Source organism: Sphaeramia orbicularis, chromosome 13 (assembly GCF_902148855.1).
Source record: "Sphaeramia orbicularis chromosome 13, fSphaOr1.1, whole genome shotgun sequence".
Classification (NCBI taxonomy): domain Eukaryota; kingdom Metazoa; phylum Chordata; class Actinopteri; order Kurtiformes; family Apogonidae; genus Sphaeramia; species Sphaeramia orbicularis.
The window spans coordinates 18227615-18253951 of NC_043969.1; the positions used below are offsets into that span (position 1 = coordinate 18227615).

At 33.2% G+C, this 26337-nt stretch overlaps 2 protein-coding genes across 2 annotated transcripts in view; one reads left to right on the forward strand and one right to left on the reverse strand.

Annotated features, from left to right (window-relative positions):
- The window catches only part of veph1 (ventricular zone expressed PH domain-containing 1), a 131009-nt gene extending 128492 nt beyond the window's left edge, over nucleotides 1-2517 (reverse strand). The window contains exon 1 of the mRNA XM_030152999.1: nucleotides 2394-2517. The gene's annotated coding sequence lies outside the window, so the exon portion shown is untranslated. The remainder of the gene's footprint in view (nucleotides 1-2393) is intronic.
- Nucleotides 2518-9235: 6718 nt separating this feature from the next.
- Nucleotides 9236-24520, forward strand: LOC115432204 (lysosomal amino acid transporter 1 homolog). Its single transcript, XM_030153080.1, has 8 exons — nucleotides 9236-9384; nucleotides 14773-15073; nucleotides 16099-16228; nucleotides 16477-16564; nucleotides 16774-16883; nucleotides 17920-18021; nucleotides 20472-20657; nucleotides 22076-24520. The coding sequence occupies exons 2-8, from the start codon at nucleotides 14871-14873 to the stop codon at nucleotides 22190-22192; spliced, it is 936 nt and encodes a 311-aa protein (XP_030008940.1). The 5' UTR covers nucleotides 9236-9384; nucleotides 14773-14870; the 3' UTR covers nucleotides 22193-24520.
- Nucleotides 24521-26337: the final 1817 nt, after the last annotated feature.

Consider the following 26337-nt stretch of genomic DNA (forward strand, 5'->3'; position numbering starts at 1 on the left):
AACATACGGTCCGTGGGCCAAAACCAGCCCAGGAAAGCGTCTAATCATGGGATGAATATGAGAGATGCAAATATCACACTGACGATGTTAACCATAAAGCAGGGCTGCACGATTTTGTCCAAAAATAAAATGCAGATTTTGTCCTCTAAAAACACGATTTGTGCAGGTGGTGGTGTTTTAGCGGACATGTCATTTCCGTGTGCAGCCCACAATGCAATGTACTGCTCCCACTTAACTCTGGCATGGGATGATGTTTGAGGTGCTGAAATCAGTTGGTTGTGCTGCTGTCTTTGACTGATCCCGCCTTCAGGCTGAGTTTGCGGCGAGGAAGGGTTTGGTATTCATCGGAAACTTCGAGGCTGCACCAATTCCACTCAACCGACTTACTCTTTCTATTTTTAGCCACAAACTTCTCACTCTCCTTAGCAAACAGCATTTTTGTACTGGTGTGTGGAGACCAAAGACTGTGGAGACTGCTCTCACTGTTGGGAGGAGGAGCCTACGGTAGCCCGGAGGCACACGGCCCAGAGACACAAGAGAGATGAAATTTAATTTGACGATTACCCTTTTTTAAACATCATCCTGATTAAATAATCTGATTTCGATTTAAAATCAATTAATCATGCAGCCCTACCATAAAGGGTGTCAAAATAATTTCTCAAGTGGATCAGATCAGTAAAATACTATCATAATAACCTAGAAATAATGATAACTCCAAATGTTTCTGTTTGTTTTAGAGTAGAAAAAGTAAAATTACATGAAAATGTTTAAGTTTACAAACTATCCTTTCACAAAAACATTAACAAATAAGAACAACATGAAATCCCTTAAGAAAAGTATGTGTAATTTTAACAAAATTTTGTCTGTTTCTAAATGTTTTGTGCATTTGTAGATCCACTGTGATCTGAAAATGTCCACTCAGCTGGACACCATGCATTTAAGTTGTGAAGCAAACAAACATTTATTTAAAAATCATCATCAGAAAGTGATATATTGTGTGAAAACTATGAAAAAAAACATTTTTAATGCCGCTAATTACTGAATTGCTACTGTTTTCTCACATTTTATCCTACTCTAATATTAGTAATTACTCATTTCATGGAGATAATATCCTCCTGAGACCCAGGAAACTGACAGTTTTTTACAGTTTTTTTATATTAAAAAATTGTCTTGATTGGAAACTGCATAATGCAACAGTTTTTTCAGATACAATTTTAATTTTTTTTTTTTTATTTATTTATTTTTTTTATTGAATTTTTAATGGAATGTCCTTTGCAATGCACAGCATTTTTAAAGTAAAACTGTCAAACTTTTGTCCCCTACAGAGGACAAAATGCATTGTTGGGTTTCAGGAGGATATGCAAAAAAAAAACGTATTCTTTCAGAAAACTGTTAATTACAGTCTAATAACAATTAGCAATTGATTTACACTAAAACATGTTACTATAGATCAGGTTTATCAAGAGCAGCAACGTTACAATAATTGTATGAACTGCAGTGTTTGGGATGATGCATAAGAGTCCATTATTTTGGCTGATATGGAACAAAAACAACAAAACCCATGAATATACAAGAGAACAGCTGGAGAAGAACTGTCCACAGGAGTGACCACTATGCATGAAAGGGTTTACGTCTTTAAAACATGGAGGGAAAAAAAGAATAAAGTGTCGGTCTTATTATCCTTGTCGCATAAATAAACACTTAATATTTTCACGCCACAGCAACAGTGTCCTTTCATGCCGGGACATCACCATCTGTCTGTCTCAGAAGTCAATGACCTTGAGGAGTCTGTTTTCATCCAAGTGGAGCAACAGTAGATTTCGAGAGAAATGCACAGACTAAATGTGAGTAATGCGACTGAACTCGCCTTTCAAGCTCTCAGAACACATTCCACTGTATTTACACCGAAACACCAGGAGAGAGAGAGAGCCACAGAGGGAGAGAGAGAGACAGACAGACAGAACAGAACATGCAACTACAGCAGGTGGAAGTGCCTCAACACACTCCAGGATACCAACATGTTTGCAGCACCAAAATGCGCCATTTGCATCACTTTTAATCCAACACCTATAAGATCATAACGCCAAAAACACCCAAATGCCTTTTATTTACACATTCTTAACCCTGTATTGTAGTCCTCCGCTTGTCCAGTCCACCTGCGCGCTCCTCCGTGTTTACCTTTACGCATTTACTGAATAAAACCTCCAAGACGCACTGTCTGTGGCACATCGGTGCGTCGGCCACCTAATCCATTCAACTTTCCCCACATCCAAGGAATGTGGATGGCATTCATGCATTTCCTCGGGCAACGCGTTTCTGTTTGTAATGACAGAATTACACGCGAGAAAAGCAAAAGCAGGTTTTAACCCCGGCGCCAGTGTCGGACCGCTTACCTGTTCCGTGCAGGACCAGGACGCACGGACACTGGATGCGGCGCTTCGTGCAGTATCTCCAAACCTCGTTCCAAAGCGACACATATCAACACTAATAATTACCCCTGCACAGCTTCAAGTTCCCCCACAGAGCGAGGACTCACAGCCGATTCATCTTCGTCAGACACCGCTGGAAAGTGCGCCATCGTGCGGCGGACCGTAGAGCGCAGCGCAACAGGTGCGTAGAAAAGAGAAGAAGAAACACGGGGATACAACATCACCACACTCTCTTTGAAACTTTCTAAATTCTATCAACAAGCTCTACTTTCTTGTACTCTAAGCCCGGAATGTGTATTTACTAAAATGCTTTAATTACAATGCACTTAAATGATTTAAGTTTTGTGATGTTACTATAAAATGTTCAGTATATTCTACTAATTTGTAGACATAGTTGAAAGTACGAAAAAGTTTAAATTGAATGGAATTAAATCACAAAGTTTTAGTCATGACCACACCTTTTTATCTTCGCATTGCATTGTGGGTATTGGGCATGTTGTTGAAAATGTGTTATTTTTATGTGCAGGGGTTCAGCGGGGTTGTGGTGTTAGTGTTAATTTGGATTTAATGTGTGTATGCCAGTGTTTATTGGCCTTTTTGTGTTTGTTTTTGTGTTTTTGTAGAGGTGCACCATGAGTCAGAGTCATAGGAAGAACAATGGCTTTCCTGTTCATCCAAAATATCATTGTGAATTACAAAATTTAATGATGAGGTAAACTGTATGCATTTCCTGAACTGGCAAATGATATCAAGCAAATTTCGATCCATGCCACATTATATTAAATTGTACAATTTCGTAACTGTTTCAGTCAGGAATAGGATTGTGAAGTTGATTATCTTAAGAAAAGATGTTTAATCATTGATAAAATAATCTGACGGCAATTGAGAAAATTAGTCAGTGTAACCTAAAATGCTGAGTTGAATGGTTGGATAGCGGGGTTGATTTTACAGCAGATTTAAATTATGAATAACTTGGCTTTTAGTGTTTTCTACTTAATAGTTTAAGTTCAATACTTTTAGCATTAAAGTTGAACCTACTTAAACCAGTTGATTAGTCGATCATTACTCAGATCATTTAAGCGCAATCACTTGCCTCAAATTTTTTGAGTAAACTCTACTTATCCGGGCTTACAGTCTGGAAACTTTGCTATACACACAATTTTTCTCCACACAAAGCTATTATATGGAATAATGAAAACATTATTGTTAGAAAGAAATCAATTTTTTTTACAGAGCTGGATTGACAAAGACATTATTTTCATTAATGACCTCTTTGATAAAGATGGGAACTTATTAAGATATGAACAATTCATGACAATAAATTAATTTCCAATTCCAAATAAAGAATATAACTACATATTCAAAGCGATCCCTAATGGTATTGTCTCACTTATGAAAAATCATCTTAGTTACCTAACATCACAGACAAATAAACCTTGTTTACTGATTAATGGCATTAATATTTTTAGTTTGAGCTGTAATAACAGAGATATACGCAATGCACTGAATGAAAAGAGGAAAATTTCTCCCAGAGGTAAAGCAGTATGGAATTCAACTTTTTCTAAAATTGAGTGGTCAAAAGCATGAATATTACCATATAAATACTGTATTACAAAGAAAATTAGAATTTTACATCTCAAAATTTTACATAACATATATCCCTCCAACGCTATTTTGTGTCAATTTTCTGATATGGAAGAAATATGTAACTTTTGTCAATCTGAATCTGAAACTACTCTACACTTATTCTTTTTATGTGAACATTCTTCTAATTTGTGGTCCAAAATGGAAAATTATATCATATCTAAAAGTAACAATAAAATAAATATAACATCCCTAAATGTAATTACTTATTTTAAACATGATACTAACAATCTAGAATTTATTGTAAATTTGTTCATATTATTTGGAAAATTTCATATACATAAAAACAAATATACTAAAACACTCCCAAATTTTGAAATCTTCCAGTTAGAATTTGGAAATTATATTAAATCTTTAGAAGTCATTTATAATAGAAAAAAAAAAAAAAAGCACAGACACCTTGGCTATTTATAAACAATTTTTTAATACTAACTGAACTCTCTGTTGTGTTTATCTATTTATTTATATTTGTCAGAATTATTATTTTTTATTTATTTACTTTTTTTTTTTTACTATTATTTATATATTATGCTTTGTATTTTTAAATCTATGCATTATTTTCTGAAACTTATATGTTCAAATGCATTTTCCCTTTTGACATCTTGTTGTTTGTTTAAAATGTTGTACTGTATACTCAAATGTTAATGAAGTTGAAAAAAAAGAGACATGGGAATGCATCTATACAGACTGTTGAAGGTGTTCCAAGTATCATAATGGCATTTGTTACCTGTCAAAGCGGCGCACAGAGGCTTTTTTGACTGGTTGTCCTGAGAGATATTTGTGGTTAGAATTAAGACAATTGCAGTTTCCAGCTATTTTGAGTGTTTAAAAAAAAACAAAAACAACTAAATATGATAGTCAAACATAAAAGACACACTTAACAACATGATTTATGTAATTTTAACCCTTTCATGCATGATGTCCATATTTGTGGACACACAGTTTAACTCACTTTCCAAAGAGTTATAAAGGCAATATTCTCCAGACCACATGGAAGCAGTCCCTATAGACCCTCAGCAATACAATGAAAAAAAGGATCATCTTAGTTTTAGAATTTGGAATGCTCTAATCTCATAAAGTTAACCTCATAAGACCCAGCTATAATGAGTTTCACAGCTTTACACAATCCAAAAAATAAAAAAAAATAAAAAAACAAAACTGTCCATCATAAAGGACATTCTATAAAAATAATAATTAAAAAAAAATGTATCTGAAAAAACTGTTGCATCATGATGTTTCCAATATAGGGAATTATTTAATTAAAAAAGCCAAATCTTGTACTTTCCTGGGTCTCAGGAGGTTAAAAATTTTCTTAATAAAACCATATATTAAAAAAAATCAAAATACATTTCAACTGTAGCCAAATTTTGGGTAATAAAATCTAGATGCTTTTTTTCATAATTCATGCATGAAAGGGTTAAATGCAACTACTACTACTAACAGTAATAATAATAATAATAATAATAATAATAATAATAATAATAATAATAATAATAATAATAATAGATACAGGAAACTGAGATAATAGATGATAATGTAGTAGAAAGGTCACACAATAAACTATATAACGTTGCAAATAAGAACAACATACAGAAAAGGGAAAGATATAAAAGTGAGAAGCTGAAAATACCAGTGAAATTAATATGTTAATTTACTTAAAACAGTAAAAGCAGAAAAAAAGCAACACCAGATCACAAAATAAAAGCTACGAAAATAAAATGAATAAAAATAATAACAGAAGATACGAGGCAATTAATGCCACCTCACATATGTAAAGTTAATAAAAGTAACATGCATCACAGTAAGGTTTAGTAGTTTATTTGTGTTAAAAGCATGGAATAGTAACAGGTAGGTCTGACTCTTTCCATCCTGTGATCATTTGCACCTCTTTCTCTTTTTATTGCTTAGTTAACTTTATGATTCAACAAGCTCCATTTTTCTGGGAGAATTAAATTATGCAATTTAGAAAACATGCAGCAGATTTTTCAATAGAGTTCAGGGTGTTAAACCAGTGCAATGGAGTTATTTATCAGTTTATTTGGTCAACTCTGCACTGATGGTGATTGTCGGTCACCAGAGGTCAGTAGGTGGTGGTATTTCCCATGAATCTGACATTTCCATGCATACCCTTTAGCGGAAGTGGAGGTAGAAGTAGTTTAGCTGTTTCCTGTAAGTGAAAATATAGAGATGTTTTAAGTTTCAAAATAAAAACAAACACAGTAGCTCCTTTAAGAAGTTCTGAGTTTGTTGAATAATCAGATTAACCAACAATTTACATCTATAAAATAACAATATAACAACAGTATATTCTATGATGATTCCAGATATTACAGTCTGTTGTAATATGTACATAGCAATAAAGAGGATAAATGTTATTATATGATAAGGTACAGCAATGTTTGTGGTACTGCTGTAGGAAATCACACAACACTTATAATGGCCTACACAAGCTGTAAACATATAATTCTGTGTGTATGTAATAACCTCTAAATAATCACAACCTTAAATTTTCCTCGTAGTTCTGATGTAAAAAGTTAAATTACATTAAAATGAAAATGTTTACATTTACAAACTATCCTTTCCCAAAAAATATGAATAATCAGAACCAATATGAACAACTTGAAATTTATTATGAGCAGTAAGTGCAATTTTAACAATATTATGCCTGTTACTAAATGCTTTGTGCCTCTGTAGATCTAGTATAAATGATAAAACAAAATATTGTTAAAATTGCACTTATTTTTCTAAAGAAATTTCAGGTTTTTCATGCTTTTTTTAATGTTATGTACATTTTTTTAAAGGATAGTTAGTAGATGTAAACATTTTCATAATGTAATTTTACTTTTTTCTCTCTAAAACAGGAAAAATTTTTGACATTGTTTATAGGTTTATATGTTATTATTTTATTAGTCTGACCCCTTGAGTCATGTTTTTTTTTTTAAATGTTATTCACAATTTTTTAAAGAATAATTTGTAGATGTAAGTATTTCCATAATGTGATTTTACATTTTTCTCTCTAAAATGTAGGAAAAAAATTTGGATTTGACATTATTTGTAGGTTTTTATGTTATTTTATTGGTCTAACCACTTGAGTCATGTTATATTTTTTTTAATGTTGTTTACAATTTTTTTAAGGGATAGTTTAGAGTTGTAAACATTTTCATTATGTTTTTTACTTTGTTTTTTCTCCAAAACGTAGGAAAAAATTTTGACATTGTTTATAGGTTTATATGTTATTATTTTATTGGTCTGACCCCTTGAATCATGTTTTTTTCTGTTATTCACAATTTTTTAAAGGATAATTTGTAGATATAAGTATTTCCATAATCTAATTTTACATTTCTCTCTTTAAAATGTAGAAAAAATTTGGATTTGATATTATTTATAGTTTTTTTTTGTTATTTTATTGGTCTGACCACTTGAGTAATGTTTTTTTTCTGTTATTCACAATTTTTGAAAGGATAATTTGTAGATATAAGTATTTCCATAATCTAATTGTACATTTTTCTCTCTGAAACGTAGAAAAAATTTGGATTTGACATTATCTATCTATCTATCTATCTATCTATCTATCTATCTATCTATCTATCTATCTATCTATAACTATATATATATATATATATATATATATATATATATATATATATATATATATATATATATATATATATATATAAAATTTATTTATTTATTGTTATTTTATTGGTCTGACCACTTGAGTCATGTTTTTTTTTTATATTATTTACAATTTTTTAAGGGATAGTTTGTAAACATTTTCATTATGTAATTTTATTTTTTTTCTCTCTAAAACATATTAAACATGAACTTGGATTTGACATTATTTGTAGGTCTTTATGTTATTTTATTGGTCTAACCACTTGAGTCATGTTTTTTTTTTTATGTTATTTACAATTTTTTTAAGGGATAGTTTATAGTTGTAAACATTTTCATTATGTTTTTTACTATGTTTTTTCTCCAAAATGTAGGAAAAAATTTTGACATTGTTTATAGGTTTATATGTTATTATTTTATTGGTCTGACCCCTTGAATCATGTTTTTTCTGTTATTCACAATTTTTTAAAGGATAATTTGTAGATATAAGTATTTCCATAATCTAATTTTACATTTCTCTCTTTAAAACGTAGAAAAAATTTGGATTTGATATTATTTATAGTTTTTTGGGGGGTTTTTTTTGTTATTTTATTGGTCTGACCACTTGAGTCATGTTTTTTTTTCTGCTATTTACAATTTTTGGAAGGATAATTTGTAGATATAAGTATTTCCATAATCTAATTGTACATTTTTTTCTCTGAAACGTAGAAAAAATTTGGATTTGACAGTATCTATCTATCTATCTATCTATCTATCTATCTATCTATAACTATAACTATAACTATAACTATATATATATATATATATATATATATATATATATATATATATATATATATATATATATATATATAATTTATTTATTTATTTATTTATTGTTATTTTATTGGTCTGACCACTTGAGTCATGTTTTTTTATATTATTTACAATTTTTTAAGGGATAGTTTGTAAACACTTTCATTATGTAATTTTATTTTTTTCTCTCTAAAACATATTAAACATGAACTTGGATTTGACTTTTTTTCATGTTATTATTTTATTGGTCTGACCCCTTGAGTCATGTTTTTTTTTTTTTTATGTTATTCACAATTTTTTAAAGGATAATTTGTAGATGTAAGTATTTCCATAATCTAATTTTACATTTTTTCTCTCTAAAACATAGAAAAAAATTTGGATTTGACATTATTTATAGTATTGTTTTGTTTTGTTTTGTTTTTTGTTATTTTACTGGTCTGACCACTTGAGTCATGTTTTTTAATATTATTTACAATTTTTAAGGGATAGTTTGTAGATGTAAACATTTTCATTATGTAATTTTATTTTTTTCTCTCTAAAACATATTAAACATGAACTTGGATTTGACTTTTTTTTAATGTTATTATTTAACTGGTCTGACCACGTGAGATCATATTGGGCTGAATGTGGTCCCTTAACTAAACATGACACTCCTAATATGCATTCCTCTTCTGATCTCTTACTAGTGCTTATCTTTTTGACTCTTCTTTTGAAAAACCCCAACCGGAAGTGACGTCATACTTCTATCTATTTATCCCAGGGACCACCGGTGATGGAAACGTCGGCAGCAAATCGACAATGTTTTTAACAATGTGTCCTCTGTTTGGGAAGCCGGTGAGGATGTGTGTTCGTCGGCCACAGACCCCCGGACAGCCCCCAGCCTGCCGCCGGTCCAGTGTGTCAGGTAAAGGGGGGTTTAGTGGAGCTAAAGTCCACCCAGCTTTGTTTGCATCAGCTCTGACAGACTATCCAAATGCACTGGGACAAGGAAACTGAGCTGATGCAAAACTGGCGGTGATTCAGCCACAGTTTACATCACTGTTTGGAAAAAGCAAATATTGTAAATGTAGCATGAAGTGAATGAATCAGGACAGTGTCACTGTGTGTGTTAATGCAACCTTTCATTAATTTACACTTTTTTTTTTAACAATATATTTATTAACACTTTTTTATATACACACATATACACTTGTAAATATAAACACATATAGACCTGTACCTTACAAACAAAGGCACCTGCAACATTACAAGTGTTACAAGTAAATACACACATACAAAAAAAAAAAAAAATTACAAATAAACAATACACATATACATCATAAACTTCTCAGTCATAAACATTTGTACATAATTTAATGCTCTGTTACAATTACAGGTATTTGAACTCATTAACCCTGTTGTAAGGTTTACACAACTGAATATTTATTCCTCCTCACAGTCATTTACTAAATCAACATTTTTAACAAATATCTTTAAAGGTTCCCATATTTTTTTCAAACATACCTTGCCTACCTTTTTGTATGTATGTCAGTCTCTCTAAAGCATAGGTGTCAAACATACGGCCCGGGGGCCAAATCTGGCCCGCCAAAGGGTCCAATTCGGCCCCTGGGATGAATTTGTGAAATGCAAAAATTATAATGAAAATATTAACAATCAAGGATGTGAAAATCATTTTAGGTCAATTCAGTCTGAAATGGGTCAGACTAGTAAAATACAATCATAACAACCTATAAATAATGAAAAACGCAAATTTTTGTCTTTTTTTTGAGTAAAGAAAGTAAAATTTCACAAAAATGTTTATATTTATAGGCTATCCTTTTGCAAAAAATGTGAATAACCTGAACAAATATGAACAATATGAAATTTCTCAAGAGACGTATGTAGAATTTTACTAATATTCTGTCTGTTACTAAATATTTTGGGTATTTGTAGATCCACTGTGATCCAGTTGAGATGCACATGTATAAATGATAAACTAAAGGCGTAATATTGTTAAAATTGCACTTATTTTTCTTAAGAATTTTCAGGTTGTTCTCATTTGTTCGGAGTTGACATTATTTATAAGTTTTTCACCTATTATTTATGGCTATTATTCTACTGGTCCGGCCCACTTTAGATCATATTAGGCTGAATGTGGCCCCTGAACTAAAATGAGTTTGACACCCCTGCTCTAAAGGAAAAGTTGTCAACATTTGCTTCACCCAGTATGCAATACCTGGCCTGCTGGTCTTTTTCCAAAACATTGCAATGGATCTTTTGGCATGTAAAAGACACATATGTATTAATATTTGTTCACTTTTGTTTTATTTATGACCTTTTGGGTAAAGTCCTTAAACAAAAAGTGCAGGATCCATTGGAATGATTTTCAAAATCATTTAATTTACACATTTAATCTGTTAGTTCAAAACATTTGTGTGCAAAAATCCAATACAGTACAGCAGTGGAGTTTCATGGTTTGTAGACTTATTTGCATCCACTTTATCTGTGTAAAATGACATAAGTGTTTTGTTGAATAATAATAACAGAACATAGGTATCAAGAATTTTATTTTTTGTGGAAAAGCCTTATAAATATAATCACCCCATGTGCTTAACCCTTTCATACATAGTGGTCACTACAGTGGACAGTTACTCTACAGCTTTACTCTTGTATATTCATGGGTTTTGTTGTTTTAGTTCCATATCAACCATCACAGTGGACACTTATGCATCATCTCATAAACTGCAATTCATACCATTATTGTAACTTTGCTGTTCTTGGTTGGTTATTGAGTGGAAATCAATTGTTAATATTCATTTTTTGCATATTATCTCCATGAAGTGAGTAATAACTAGTATTAGAATATTTTAAAATGTGAGAAAACATCAGATTAGCTGCATTAAACATGGTTTCATTTCACTGTTTTCATATCACTTTATGATATTGGGTTTTAAATACATGTTTCTTTGCTTCAAGAATAAAATTCATGGTGTAGCTGAGTGGACATTTTTGTAACTCCATGAAAAACAGGTAGATTTTAAATAAATAAATAAATAAATAACATTGGGTTTTTTTCATGCCTAAAGAGGAATAAAAACACTTGGGAAAAAAAATCTTGATTAAGGTTCTCATAATTCATGCATGAAAGGGTTAAGTATAGGTTAGAGCAGTGTTTTTCAACCATGGGGTCTGGACCACATGTGGGGTCGCCTGGAATTCAAATGGGGCCACCTGAAATTTCTTGTAATTGATAAAACTAAGATAGAAACTTACTAATAAAAAATATATGGTGAGTTGAGAGAGACAATCAGATTACATAAAAGACATGACAAACTGTGAAGCTGAAACTGAAACACTGTGGTACTGTTTCTTTCAAATGTTAATTGTGGCTGGTTTAAGATGCTGCAGCTCTTTCATAATTCATAGTTTGAGTTATTGTTTTTTCAGTATCAGTTTGCAGCCTTTGGACTGACTGTACAAAATTCTCACTTTGTGCAGCAATCTCAACCTGGCTTTTCTGCCTCCGTCCACAGTAATATACATTATATAGACTTAATGTCGTGTAAAATTAATGTTTATTTGCAACATAGCATAGCAAACTATTACATGATCAAAAACAAATAAATTTTAGCAAAAAAAACAAAACAAAAAACGCTCCGTTGTGAATGTCTGGGGTCGCCAGAAATTTGTGATGTTAAAATGGGGTCAGGAGACAAAAAAGGTTGGAAACCACTGGGTTAGAGGGAAAAAATTACTTTTAACATCACTACAACCAAGTGTAGGAAGGATTGGAGATTGCATCATGGTTTTTGTCTTGGATTTGCTTGATATGTGTTCAACGTGGATCTTTAAAGTGGTTATATGTAATATTTCTACACTTAAAAAAAAAAAAAAATTACAAATAAAACATATATGGTGAGTTGAGAGAGACAATCAGATTACATAAAAGACATGACAAACTCTGAAGCTGAAACTGAAACACTGTGGTATTGTTTCTTTCAAATGTTAATTGTGGTTGGTTTCAGATGCTGCAGCTCTTTCATAATTCATAGTTTGAGTTATTGTTTTTTCAGTATCAGTTTGCAGCCTTTGGACTGACTGTACAAAATTTTCACTTTGTGTAGCAATCTCAACCTGGCTTTTCTGCCTCCGTCCACAGTAATATACATTATATAGACTTAATGTCGTGTAAAATTAATGTTTATTTGCAACATAGTAATGCAAACTATTACATGACCAAAAACAAATACATTTTAGCCAAAAAAAAAGTCTCTGTTTTGAATGTTTGGGGTCGCCAGAAATTTGTGATGTTAAAATGGGGTCAGGAGACAAAAAAGGTTGGAAACTACTGGGTTAGAGGGAAAAAATTACTTTTAACATCACCACAACCAAGTGTAGGCAGGATTGTAGATTGCATCATGTTTTTTGTCTTGGATTTGCTTGATATGTGTTCAACATGGATCTTTAAAGTGGTTATATGTAATATTTCTACACTTAAAAAAACAACAACAACTTACTAATGAAAAATATATGGTGAGTTGAGAGAGACAATCCAATAAACGACATGACAAACTCTGAAGCTGAAATTGAAGCACTGTAGTACTGTTTATCTGTCAAATGTTCATTGTGATCAGTTTCAGATGCTGCAGCTCTTTCATAATTCATAGTTTGAGTTATTGTTTGTTCAGTATTAATTGTCAGCCTTGTAAAAACAAGCTGGATTCTCACTGTGGGCAGTAATCTACACCTGGCTTTACTGCCTCCATCCATAATAATATACATTATATAGACTAAATGTGGTCTAAAATTAATTATTTATTATCATTAGCATTATTTATTATTGTCTATTAGCAGCATAGTATAGCAAACTACTACATGATCAAAAACAAATTAGTTTTAGCGAAAAAAATGTCTCTGTTTTGAATGTCTGGAGTCACCAGAAAATTTGTGATGTTAAAATGGGGTCCCGAGCCACAAAAGGTTGGGAACCACTGGTTTGGATTATAGAGCTATGAATTTATTCCAAAGACGTCAATGTATTGGACTGAAGAGAGACAGAATCTGTTTATCTGTTTACCAATGGTCTGGGGGATTTATGTGGCCACTAGAGGGAGTAGTGAGTCATTTTGCTAATTTCCCATAGTGAAGAAATGTAACACCTTTGACTAAAAGTGTCAGGAAATGACAAGATGGGATGAGAACCACTAAGAAATAACTTTTAGAGTCAAAGAAAGTCTCAGAATGATAAAATCGACAATGTTGTTTTTACCACTGGACATCACTCTAAATAATAAGAATGGAGTTTCTTCAACATGAATGACTTTGATTTGGAGGCTTATGAAGGTATACATGTGTACATTTATCACTGTGACAGTTCTGACCTTCTTTGAATAATTAACAGATCTTAAGTGGAGCTATTGACAACCCAAACCATACAGAAAACAGAGGTCACTTGTCGCTTTTCCATTGGACATATGCGCAAAACTTTACGATATTTACTAAATGTAATCTATAATGTCGGTTTTTCCATTAAATCACAAATGCGATGATTTATTTATTTATTAACGTGAGATGACACGAGAAGTCATTCCATAAGCATGACGATAAACATAAATATTATGTTGATTTACAGATATATTCATTATTATTTTATATTACCCGTCTATTACATACTAAATTAAAAAAGGATTCTGTTTCCTGCTGTGTCCACGCATACCACACCATGTTTCTTTTAAAATTCTCCTTCCTCGCTTGTTGTAACATCTGTCAACATTGTTTTGGTTTTTTTTATTCACATGACTCTAGTTGTGGGAAAAGGTCTTTCCATTGCAGTTTTGTGTGATATACCAATTGTGCAGCACCCAAAAAAACCACCTCTTCCCAGCGTAAAAACTTTTAATCGAAAAATGAGAGTTTTGGCGAAATTGTCGTTTTTCCATTAGGTACATTTTATAGTCGCACAATTTGAGGGTCAGTGGAAAAGCGACAAAATAACAGGCCATGAGTTTATGTTTGAAGACTAAAACTTGATGATACCATAATAAACAATGAGCTTTGTACTTTATTCAGTGAGTGGTACAGTCTGTGGATGCATTGTGTTGATTCAGTGGTGGTTTTATTGGCCCTGAGTATGTTCTTGTACATGTCACCCCCCAGATGTTGACAGTTTGGAATGTTAATACTACATATAACCCCTTTAAAGTCAGTCTGAATCCAAGCCATTAATTAAACAGTCACAAACCTTTAAGGACTGTTCTTACTTTAAGTGACATATCCACACGTTGTTATACTAATCACTGCTTTTTTTGTCTAGATTCACCAAATGACCCAACACATCTGCACGCATCCATTTTATGAGGCAGGTATCTGTGTCAGACCTGTTCAGTTAAAGCAGCATCATTAAGGAGGACCATGGCATCTGCACGCTTCCCTGGAAAGACTTCAGACGGGGCTGCTCTGAATTGGACTGGTCCAGCCCTGGGTAGACCCCTGTGTATTAATGGGACACCGTGGATCCTGTACCTGCTGGAGGAGTGTGTGGATAATGTGTGGGAGTACTGCAGCGTGGTGATAGGACTCATATCCATGTTCTGTTTCCTGCTGTCCACTCTGCCGTAAGTACAGGAGTAAATCTTTATCATTTTAATATTTTATTTATTTGTTTAGAACATGCAAAGAAACTGAATAAAACGTAACGAAGCAAATTAAGACAAAAACAAAATAATATTTAAATGAACAGAATCTATCTTCCAGTACATACAGGTCTGAATTTTGCATGGTCAAAAAGGAGTAGGAAGAAGTATAAACTTATTTAATGCTACCTCTCAAGTGCTTTTACACCTTTATCACTAACTTATTACAACAATCAAACAATACATTTTTCCTAATTTTAGCATCAAACCACAACAAATACATCATGCAGTAATTGAATTATACACAACAATATGTTCACAGCAGTACAGTCATACAAACAGACTCAACAATTCAACAGTTTTCTTGAATTATTACTTGAAAATATCTTGCAATATGATGCAAAACATTTGTCAGTTATCTACTTATCTACCTACGAAGGTTATAATAGTTTTGGATTTTTCATTATGGATTAGTTTTATTTAGTTTTGACTTTTTTTTTTCATTCCATTAGTTTTAGTTAGTTTTTAGAGCAGGTTTGCTAGTTTTTATTAGTTTTAGTTTTTTTTCTAAATGCTTAGTTTTAGTTTTAGGGTTTTTTTTTTATATCTTTTATCTTCTTCTCCATCGTATTCAAATAAATTCCGTTCAGGACTCGGCTGCTTTGCCCCAACTTTAGTCTCTATGTTTCCAGTTAGAGTCAGGACGAGAAGCCGACTCTAAACGACAAGTGACGAGAAGTGAAGTGCTGTATGGTACCACCAGCTAAAATTGCTAGAAAACGAAGGGAATTTTATCCATAATTTTTATGTTTTAATTAGTTTTGTAAGCACACAATACAGTTTCAGTTAGTTATTTTTTCTTTTAATTCTAGTTTTTATTTGTTTCAGTTAACGAAAATGTTTTTTTAATTGTAGTTTTTGTCACTTTGTTTTCGTTAAGGATAATAACCTTGCTACCTCTCTCTCTCTCTCTCTCCCTCTCTCCCTCTCTCTCTCTCTCTATCTAGTCAGGTATATGTGGCCTATCGGAATGGCAAAGTGGAGGAGGCCATGTCTTTTGGCTTCCTCTTCTTCCTCTTCAGTGGAGATGTGACCAGCTTTGCGGGCTGCTACCTCACAAACCAGCTTCCTATTCAGGTTTAACTCACAACACACATCATACTTTAGCTTTGCATGGTTAACTTTAACTTCTTAGATCAGATGGTTGTGTGACATCATATGTAATTTTTAAAAATATTTTATACAATAATAATTTATCATATGTTTTAACAGTGTAAGTATAGACTATAGCTACAGTTCAACAAACTACATAGGGTGAAGTTTATACTCACCTGTCAAAAAACACATTTTTACAATAACTTATTTTTTGTCTCTTTCTGTCTTAGGTTATCACAGTGATTTTCTACATCTTCACAGACTTGATCCTTATCTCACAGTTTCTCTACTATAAGATCAAGAACAACTCCAGCAGAAGTAAGCTCCATCATGATTACTGCTATTGAGTTACAACAGAGCTGCGTGTATGAGTTAACTCTGTGTTTATGTACGTCAGTGATCATGAAGCTCATTTTTGCAGGAGGAAAATATCAGCTAATGCAAACACTTAAGTGTCATCAAGACCTTCATGCAGAGGGTTACGTGTTCAGCTGTTGTTTGTGTGTGTTTGTGTGTTCTACACTCAGAGAGTCCTATGCTGAAGTGGTTGTGCTTCGTGTGGTGTGGTGCTGCGACACTAGTCCTCCTCACTCTGCCCAAACTCATCATAGACGACAGCACGACCATAGACACCCAGGTAGGTAGATTATATATTGTGTGTGCATGTGCAGGTGTTACACTTAAGTATTCAGAAGTCAGATCTTTAGCTCACCAGCCAATAGGCCATGATTTCTGAATTAGCCTATATTACGAATTTGCCTTTACTTATAATGGGTCACATTTTGATGGCTTATAACATGGGAATGGTTACATATATTAATATAGTTACTATTTAGCGCTGACTTTCATTTGGGTCCACGACCTTTGACCTTGATTGACCGTGAAGGGTCAAACTCAAGGACACCAAGGTCTATATTTGAACTGTCTTCTTCTCTGAAACTACTTGATAGATTCATTTCAAATCTGTTATGTAGCTTCCTTGGGACAATGTCTACAAAGTTGCATCACAGTTTTGAAAAATATTTATTTTTGAATCTCTGATGAATTTTTGAAACTGAAACATTTGCCTTCACTTATAATGGGCCATATTTTGGTGGCTTATAACATGGAAATGGTTACAGATATCAATATGATAATAAATGAATAATGGATTTGATTTCTATAGCACTTTTCAAGGCACGCAAAGCTCTTTATATTATTGATCCATTATTCATTTGCTCTCACATTCTCACTCTGGTGATGGTAAACTACGTTTGTAGCCATAGCTACCCTGGGGCAGGCTGATGGAGGCATAGCTGCCAACTCGCATCAAACAGCCCCTCCGACCACCACCAAACATTCACACGCATTCATACACTAGTGTGAGTGACACTGGGATATAGTTATATAATGTATATAATATAGTTACTATTGAGCACTGATAGGAAGGCATATATGGCCTTTCATTTAATTAGTTGAGTTCTCCTCCAGTGAAAGTTCCACCCACTTTTATTTGGGCAATTGATCTCCTGCATCCAGACCACAGGACTCGAACATAGCGGTAGAACCAGACAATTTAAGTTGTTATTGATACATGATAGAACATGTTGGTGAGCTACAGGGCCACTGGTCTTATTTCTAGCTTTAGTCTTTTGTCATATAACAGTTTTACATTATCTCTCTTCCTCTGTCAGAGTCCATCTACCTCTAAATCAGTGAAGATTACTGGCTACATATGTGGGTATCTGGCATCTGTCTTCTACCTCTCCTCTCGCTTTCCACAGCTCTACAAAAATGTAAGTGCACCGTTTATGTGTGAGCATCATGAGTACAGATTTTAACTTTCAAAGAGCCAGAACGTTTCAAATGTAACTTTTTAAATATAGGCATGCATGTGTTTTTTTAACGAGGGAGATGGGATTTGTGTGTTGGTATATACAGGGTCCATTGAGAAATGAGAAACAGGCATTGAAAACAATGGGGCTGTTGTGTTGAAGGAACATCCTGGCTCCACTGCAGCTATTATTCACCAGAGGGGATGGTCCCTGTAAGCTGCCAGGGCCAAAGAAACATCTTGGCACAAACATTTAGTGACTATCCTAAATCACTTAAATCAGATTTGTGCTGTGGATATTTTCTGCAAGTAAAAACATGTTCAGCGTTTCAGTTTAAAGCCTCTGAACATTTATGGTGATATAATTCAAGTGGTAAATCCAGTTTGGTGAAACCGTAAAAAAAAGGACAGGTGTGTACTTCTGTTCAGATGATCTTTTTCCAAGGTGACTTATTTTGGAAGGCAGTGATGAGTTCCATCAGGATTAAAGGTAAACTGACCGGTCGCTGTTGTTATTAGTCAAACAGAAACCTTTCACTGATGTAAAGAGGAGAAGATGAAGCTTCAGAGCTGCAAAAAGTGATCAGTTATTGTAGATATTTAGTTTATTTAGTATGTCTGAATATGTACTTTAGTTTTATGAGTATATACTTTAAGTAATCTTATTTTTATTTCTGTGAATGTACTTGCTTTTGTTTAGTTTTGAATCAGTTCTAGTGTAAAGTTTGAGGTTTTTCGTTACTATGAAGAAAGTTTTTTTTATTGAAGCAGAAAATGGTAGATCTGATTTTGTAAATCATTAACATTATAAAAACTATTATTGTTAAAGGTATTATTAAAGCATCGTATGACTTTCATCTCAATTTTTGTTTTTTTCAAATTCGTAAAACCCCAGAAACACTTCCCTCATGGTGAACAACTTCAAAGATGACTCCATCCTAAACACAGTGCGCTTATTTACATAACAAACAGAAACGTTACTCGGGCATTTTCAGAAATTTTGTCGTGAAGTGTATTGTGGGAATGGGAATTCCACGCAGCAGCAATTTCACTGTCTCTTGGTGATTGCTGAACCCAAATGTCACCTTTACCTCCATTTATACTCATTCTTTAAAACAACTCTGGTGGACTGTATAATTTTACATTGTAGCGATGTGGCTCGTTTTCTTGCCGAATCTTTGAGAAACTGCTTTCACTTCCCACAATTCACTTTGCAACTTTTCCAAACAGGCCCGAGTGAAATTTCGGTTTGTTATGTAAAGAAGCGGACTGTGTTTATGATGGAGTCATCTTCGAAACTGTTCACTGTGAGGGAGGTGGTTCAGGTGCAGAAGCACAGAAAGACTAGTGGATTAGTGATAATTAGGCTATCCCTGGAGTTTTACAAAGCTGAAAAAAAAATGTGATGAAAGTCGTACACTGTTTTAAAGCCTCCATCTTGTACAAAACCACTTTATTCAAGACCCAAAGTGCTTTAGTAATAACTTTTTTAAAAAATGAAACAAAAAGTTGTGTTTGGATTTCTCTGCTTTTGTTTTGCCGATTAAAAAGTTAATTTTCCCTGTGGATGAATAAAGTGAGTCTGTACATTTCATTGTTTAAATGATCATTTTTAGTCCTAGGTTTTGTGAGCTATAATAGTCCCATATATGCATAATGTACACAAAGTCTTATTGCAATTTAAAACATTTATTGCAAAAGCAATTGATGAGATATGTTAATCAGATTTATTCTATGCACTCAGTAGTTATCAAAGTTTTTAATCTGATTGTGGGATCATGTGCAGTCACATTATTGGTCCTTTTTAGTCAATGAGAGATCAATTACTGCATGTTTACCTTGACCTTTTGGGTGAATATGTGTCACCGCAACTGGATGACCTTCAACCAACCATCATTTTCCCCGTATATGGTGCACCACCACACTGGGTTCTGCATGTTGGTGGGTTCCTCAATCAAACATTTCCAAACTGTTGGATTGGAAGGAAGGGTCCAATTCCGTAGACACTTCGTTCACCAGATATCACTGGCCTGGATTTCTTTCAATGGGATTATGTTAAAGATATCGTGTATTGAACAAAGATATAGGACATCAAGGACCTGAAGCCAAAGATCACTGATGATTGATACCATTGATGAGGCTATGATACAGCCAGCATGGCAAGAAATCCAGTACCGTCTGAATATGCCTCTTGCAACGAACAGTGTCCACATAGCCTAGAGGTGTATTAAATGAGGCAAAAAACCCCAAAAACTTCAATATCTACTTTTCATTTTGTAATAATTTCCACATATTTGTCTATTCATTTGCAATAAATTTGTTAAATTGTGAAGAGACTTTATGGACACCCTGTTCTGTATAATAATGCTGTATGTTAGCTCTATTAATGTTTTTTTTTCTGTTATTTTGTAGTTCCAGCGACAGTCCACAGAGGGAACCTCTTACCTGTTGTTTGCCCTCGCCATGATGGGAAATGGTACATACGGCCTTAGCGTCGTAGTGGTCCTACCTGCACTGAGGGGTTCCAAACAGACCTTCATCATCAACCATCTGGCCTGGCTCATCGGCAGCCTGGGAGTCCTCATACTCGACCTGTTTGTATCCTTTAAACAAGTCCAGGTACAGCTCAGATGTACAGCATTTTAACATCGTGTATGATAACAGCTGGGTTACACATTTTAATGTCATTCATTTTAAATTTCCCCCTTGATACAGTCAGTCTTATTCTTTTACTCCCATTGCAGGTAATGTCCTTGAATTTGAGAATGTTAAATAAAACACAACCTGTAGTTTCACTGAGATAGAAATAAATGTACTCCTTAAGAGAATGGCTCAATTAGGAATAGCCAGATAGCTTCACCAGAAAAGTTAAATTCAGTTTTCTTAATGTTCCGATTCTTCCATTAGCTAGTTACTGCAGTGATTCAGTTTGACTATGTTTCTTTCCTTTTTTTGATGCTACATGTTTTTGAGGGAATTAATTTACCTTACATTGTATGAGTCCTGACCCTAAAGATACATACGAACCAATGATGTAAAATAAATAAAACTAAAAATGCATAACATGAAGAAAAAATGAAAATAAAGATGCATACAGACTCAATGGACTTCAGTAGAAAAGGATCATGTGGTCTGATGACTCCAGATTGATCCTGTTCCAGACAGATGGGTGCATCAGGGTGAGAAGAGAGGCAGATGAAGTGATTACCCATCATGCCTAGTGCCTACAGTACAAGCCAGTGGGGGCAGTGTTATGATCTGGGGTTGATTCAGTTGGTTCAGCAATGTTATGTGTCAAAACAAAGCAGAAATAAATGTGGTGACAATGCATACACCACAAATACATTCCACATTCAAAACTAAAGAAGATCCAATGAAATACTAGTGTTGAGCTTTTTTTTTTTTTGGCTTGTCTTTGTAGATCTGCCCAAGTTTGGGGTCAGGATGCAAAATGGGATGAACTGTTTTTATTTGGTCGCTAACTATTAAACTAAAAGACAATAATATGTGAGTATTCATTTTTCAGATTAAAATAGGAGAGTGTTCTGGAAGAGTATATAAAAGTTGACTTCAGTAAAGGCATGTGAAATGTAATGGATATTTAAGACATGTAACTAGACAAAAGAGACACAATTAGATGAAAATAATGTAAAAAATGCAAAAAAACAGGAAAAAAAAGAAAATAGGAAAATGTCGTAATGAAACATTAAAGAAGAAAATAATGTGGAGGATGGTAAAATAGTCAGTAACATGTAGACATTATGGTTATTCATGATGTATTTTTGTAAATTTGAGTCCATCGCATTGATTTTTTTTTTTTCCTGGTTGCAATCTGAAAAAGTTTGTTAACCACTGTCATAGATAAAAAAAAAAAGTGAAATCTTCAGATCACGGAGAGCTTTAGAAAAGGCATCAGTAGTGGATTTTTTAAGACATCTTGTCAAACTTGTGCATGTTTTTCTTTCTTTTTTTTTTTTTTCAATTGCATGTTTATTTACAAGCCTTAACTTTATAAGGTCACTGCTCAGTTCATCATCTACAGGAAGAACAACTCAGCGATAAGCAGCACACTAACCAGCGTCCCAGAGGTGGAGCCTCTTCTGTGTGAGGATGAGGAACAGTCGATGTTGTAATAGACACCGGAGTGGACCATTTAACCAAACACCAAAAGTCTCCAGTTTTCTGATTGATTTTACTGCAGAAACTGAGAAAATGGAAGTAGCAGGTTACCATAATGCATTTTACTTCAATCTTAGCGTAATTTCCGACATCTAACAGGTCAAACACTGAGTCATAATTTAATTTAAAGGGTTATTAAGAAACATTTCTCACTGTTTCTCCGTGACAAAGCCTGTCAGCAGCTCTAAAACATATTACCAATCAGCTGTGATTGATTATCCTGCTGGGATGCCTTGGTTTGGTTTTGGATGGAAGTGCAGTATTTTTATTTGCCGTTAGGGAGTATCCACATGCAGGGGAGGTAGCTTTAATCCAGATGTCTTTTCACAAATGCAAGCTTTTAGAAATGAAACCCTGGCCTGCTTTTGCTACACAGTTAACCTGACTGAGTGGTGTGGTGTGAAGGTTCTGCATAGGGAACCACTGCAGCCTCTAAAAGGGAGGAAACCTGTTTTCTTCTTCTTTGAACCAGAAGAAATATTTGATTTGTGCCTTTTCTAAACTAAAAAAGGTTAATTTGCACTGTTTAATATTGCCCAGGACAAAATAAAAGTATTTTTATTTAATATTTTAGCTGTCGGCACATTTAAGACATCTTTATTCAACAGCTTTTTCCTGTTCCTTCATCATTATCAGCTGGTTTGTAACATCTGTATGACATTCAACAATGTCTGTTAGAGAGGACAAAGGTTTTTCAGGCTGATTTAATTATAAGACTGTTCGTAGGATGTTTTTGAAGCGTTTTTCCAAGAATTCAGGTTCCCTTAGGTTGAGTTGCATCTGTTTGATGTATTTCTGTTTTTCCATTTGACTTAAAGTGGATAGGATGCTCTTATTAAAACTGATTTATTTTTTTAACACTTTGTACCTTTTAGCATCTGAGAAAAAACATTTAATACTTTGATATTTAATAGAAGAGCTTAGAATGAGCTGCTTGCCTCTTTTGTGCCAAATTTTGTTGATGTGCATTATTATTTTTTCTTAGTATTTTGTCAGTTTGAAACTTGTTCAGCGCTGTATTTGCAGACATCTGCAGATCACTCTACCTCATTATAGTTTGTGCACATTTATTCATTCAGATATAAGTGAAAAGCTGGTTTGTTATTGGGTCAAAAATACATTTTCATTCAAGCAAGTGAATGGAATACACTGGACTTTTCAATATGTGAGTATTGATAGTAAACCTAAATTATTTGTGACTGGTAAAAATAGTAATGTTTAAAACACAAAACTGATAATGCTTAGGCTATATTCACACCGCAGGTTTTAATGCTCAATTCTGTTTTTTTGCTGAAATCTTTTTTTAGTGTGGTTCACATTATAATTTAAATGTGACTGCCATCACTCGCATGAACAGTCTATGGTCCTGAAGTGACCCACATCCACAGAAGAAGGTGCAGCACACTGTGTTTACTGAAGTCAGTATGGATGTTTCCTGGTTCTGCCTCCTCCAGTGTAGAATTATGGCGTCTGTCGCATTTCAGTGATGTAAAAGTCGGATGAAATATGACATGACCGCTCAGACTGAAGTCACATTACTAAACATCAGATATATTTCTGATTATGGACCAAATAAGAAAATGGCCTGAGTCTGATTTATTTAAAAAAAATGGATTTGTGCTGTTCAGACTATCATAAAAAAAAATCTGATATGGACAAAAATCAGATTTGAGCCACTTTTGCCTTCAGTGTGAACACAGCCTCAATCATAATTTGCACAATAACAGGCTGTCTTTCCTTTTTTTTTGTTAGTCAAGTGATGCAATAATGTGATATTTTAGACATGGATGAATTTAATATGTGACTTAATTTACTTAAAAATAAATAGAACAGTGAATATATGCAGTTAGAATAGCATTTTCTTCAAGAATTGTTTTTTTTGTTTTTTTAATAAATGATTTTTACAATGTAAAATCGATATTTTGATCTTTTAGTAATTCCTTTTTAATTGAGGCGTATATATTTCAAGATTAGCCCAAAAGATGTTCAGCTGTATTGTATATATTTTAGAACATGTAACTGTAGTATTTATAGATTTGTAGTTTTTTTACATTGAATTGTCCAGCTGAGTTGTTAAGATTTATTTATTCTCTTAGAAAAATATTTGAATATTTACTTTTTTATTGGAGATGTTTGTAATCATGCATGAGCTGTTCTACTTTAATTCTATGGTCTATGCATACACTATGTCAACTGTCTTATATTGTCACTGTATGTAAAACACATAAAAAACTGTATAATTTGTAAATCTGAATAAACTGCGCAATTCTGCAGCATCAGGAGGGAAAGCATTGTCTGTTCAGTGTGAATATCAAAGCTGGGATAAATCATTTGTGCCAGCAACAAGTCTTAAGGAAATCATTTCTGTGGTGAAAATCAAGGTGAGTCGCTGCTAAAATCCAAGCAGAAGTCGAGTCATTGTTCAGTTCAAGCAAGTGTCATGAACTCCGGATGATCTGTCCTACACGACAAGTGCCCACATGCCCAAATGAACAACAATGGAGACTGGAACTCTGACATTCAAATAAAGACCTATGAAGTGAAAGCAGAAGTCACTTTCTGTTTTATATTCACGTGTCGTATGTAGTCGTATGTAAAACACATTAGAAACAGTTTGCTTTGCAAATAACAGGTTGTAATGCCTTTTCTTTGTCAGATGATGCAATAATGTGATGTTTTAGGCATGGATGAATTTAATATTTCACTTAATTTACTTAAAATTAAACAGAACAGTGAACATACAGTGTATTTGTCTGAGACCATCCAGCATCATGAGGCTCTTTACTGTGGATTCTTTCAGTGTCATTGAACTCTCAACATTCAACAGGAATGAGGAATTTAAGACTGAATTCACCCTTTTATACCCACATTTGAGCTCACTGAGCTGCTCTGAGTAGTCAGTAAATAATCAAGCATTATATTCAACCTCTAAATGTAATTTTTCTGTCCGGGAATGCATATAAATAAATATAACTTAGCATCTTCATCAAGAAATAATGTGCTTTATTATTTTTTTTCTGTTCTTTTGTAAAACAGTAAATTTGAAAATTAATGGAGAAAAATAAGTATTATATTTTAGTATTTAAAATATAGTTTTGGTTAAAGAGCTTCCATATACTGGTGTATTAACCATTACAGAAACAAAGAAATGTGTCTGGCCAATTACCAACACTGTTAAGTTAGGACAACTGTGACATAAACCTTACACTGAATGGTGGTCTAATACATTTGTTCAGCACTGTCTGTGGGTTTATTTCAATTGTTGTGCCTCTATGCTCATTTACCCAAAATTCAGACATTACAATAAAATATCTACATATCCTATAAAGTTGTTACGAGCTGCAACTTAAGAAATGTCCCAAACACAGTGAAAAAACAGACCCAATAAGTAACACATAAATACAAAACATGAATTCAGTGCTATTCAAATACCTAGAACTACTTGATGCAACATTACAACTAATCAAACATATCAGTGTAAAAATGCCAATTTTCCCATTTGCCAGTTATTGAATAAAATATGCGTCATTTTTAAATTGGGCAAACTTTATTAAGGTGAATGACAGTGTTTTGGTTCATTTACATGAATACATGTTACAACCGATTCAGTTAAAATTTTAATCCATTGCAGTTACAAAAGCATAAACTGTATTAGTGATGACATTCAGCACAACGAGCCAAACTTAACAAATACACAACAATAGAAGAGTTTCCAGCCATGTTGATGTATACAGCAAATGAAACAAATTAAACCAACATTACAACTAAGGAAAAGTATTGAAATAAAATTTGTCATTTTCTGATTTGCCAGTTTTTGTATATAACATGTTTAATGTTTTCATTTTTTTCCTGCAGGAATTCTATTTTCATATATTTTTTTTACATAGCAAAATTGATGTAATGATGTCCATAGAAGGTCTTTTGACCATAAAGAAAGTGTAGTAGATAAAATTACCGCTATTTTTCTTTTTTTTTTTTTTTTTGAATAAATAAACATAATAAATAAGTTATGTGATGATGATATCTGTACAAATGTTATGACAAGATTCCATCTCCATGTAATCAGGAAATCAAATCCACACCCTCTTATTCGTCTTCC

Bases quoted from the DNA above. Each gene is read 5' to 3' on its own strand.
- LOC115432204 (XM_030153080.1), top strand. From the start codon at position 14,871: ATGGCATCTGCACGCTTCCCTGGAAAGACTTCAGACGGGGCTGCTCTG. The intron at 15,074-16,098 runs GTAAGTACAGGA...CTCTCTATCTAG, and splicing joins TTCCTGCTGTCCACTCTGCC to TCAGGTATATGTGGCCTATC. The intron at 18,022-20,471 runs GTAAGTGCACCG...GTTATTTTGTAG, and splicing joins TTCCACAGCTCTACAAAAAT to TTCCAGCGACAGTCCACAGA.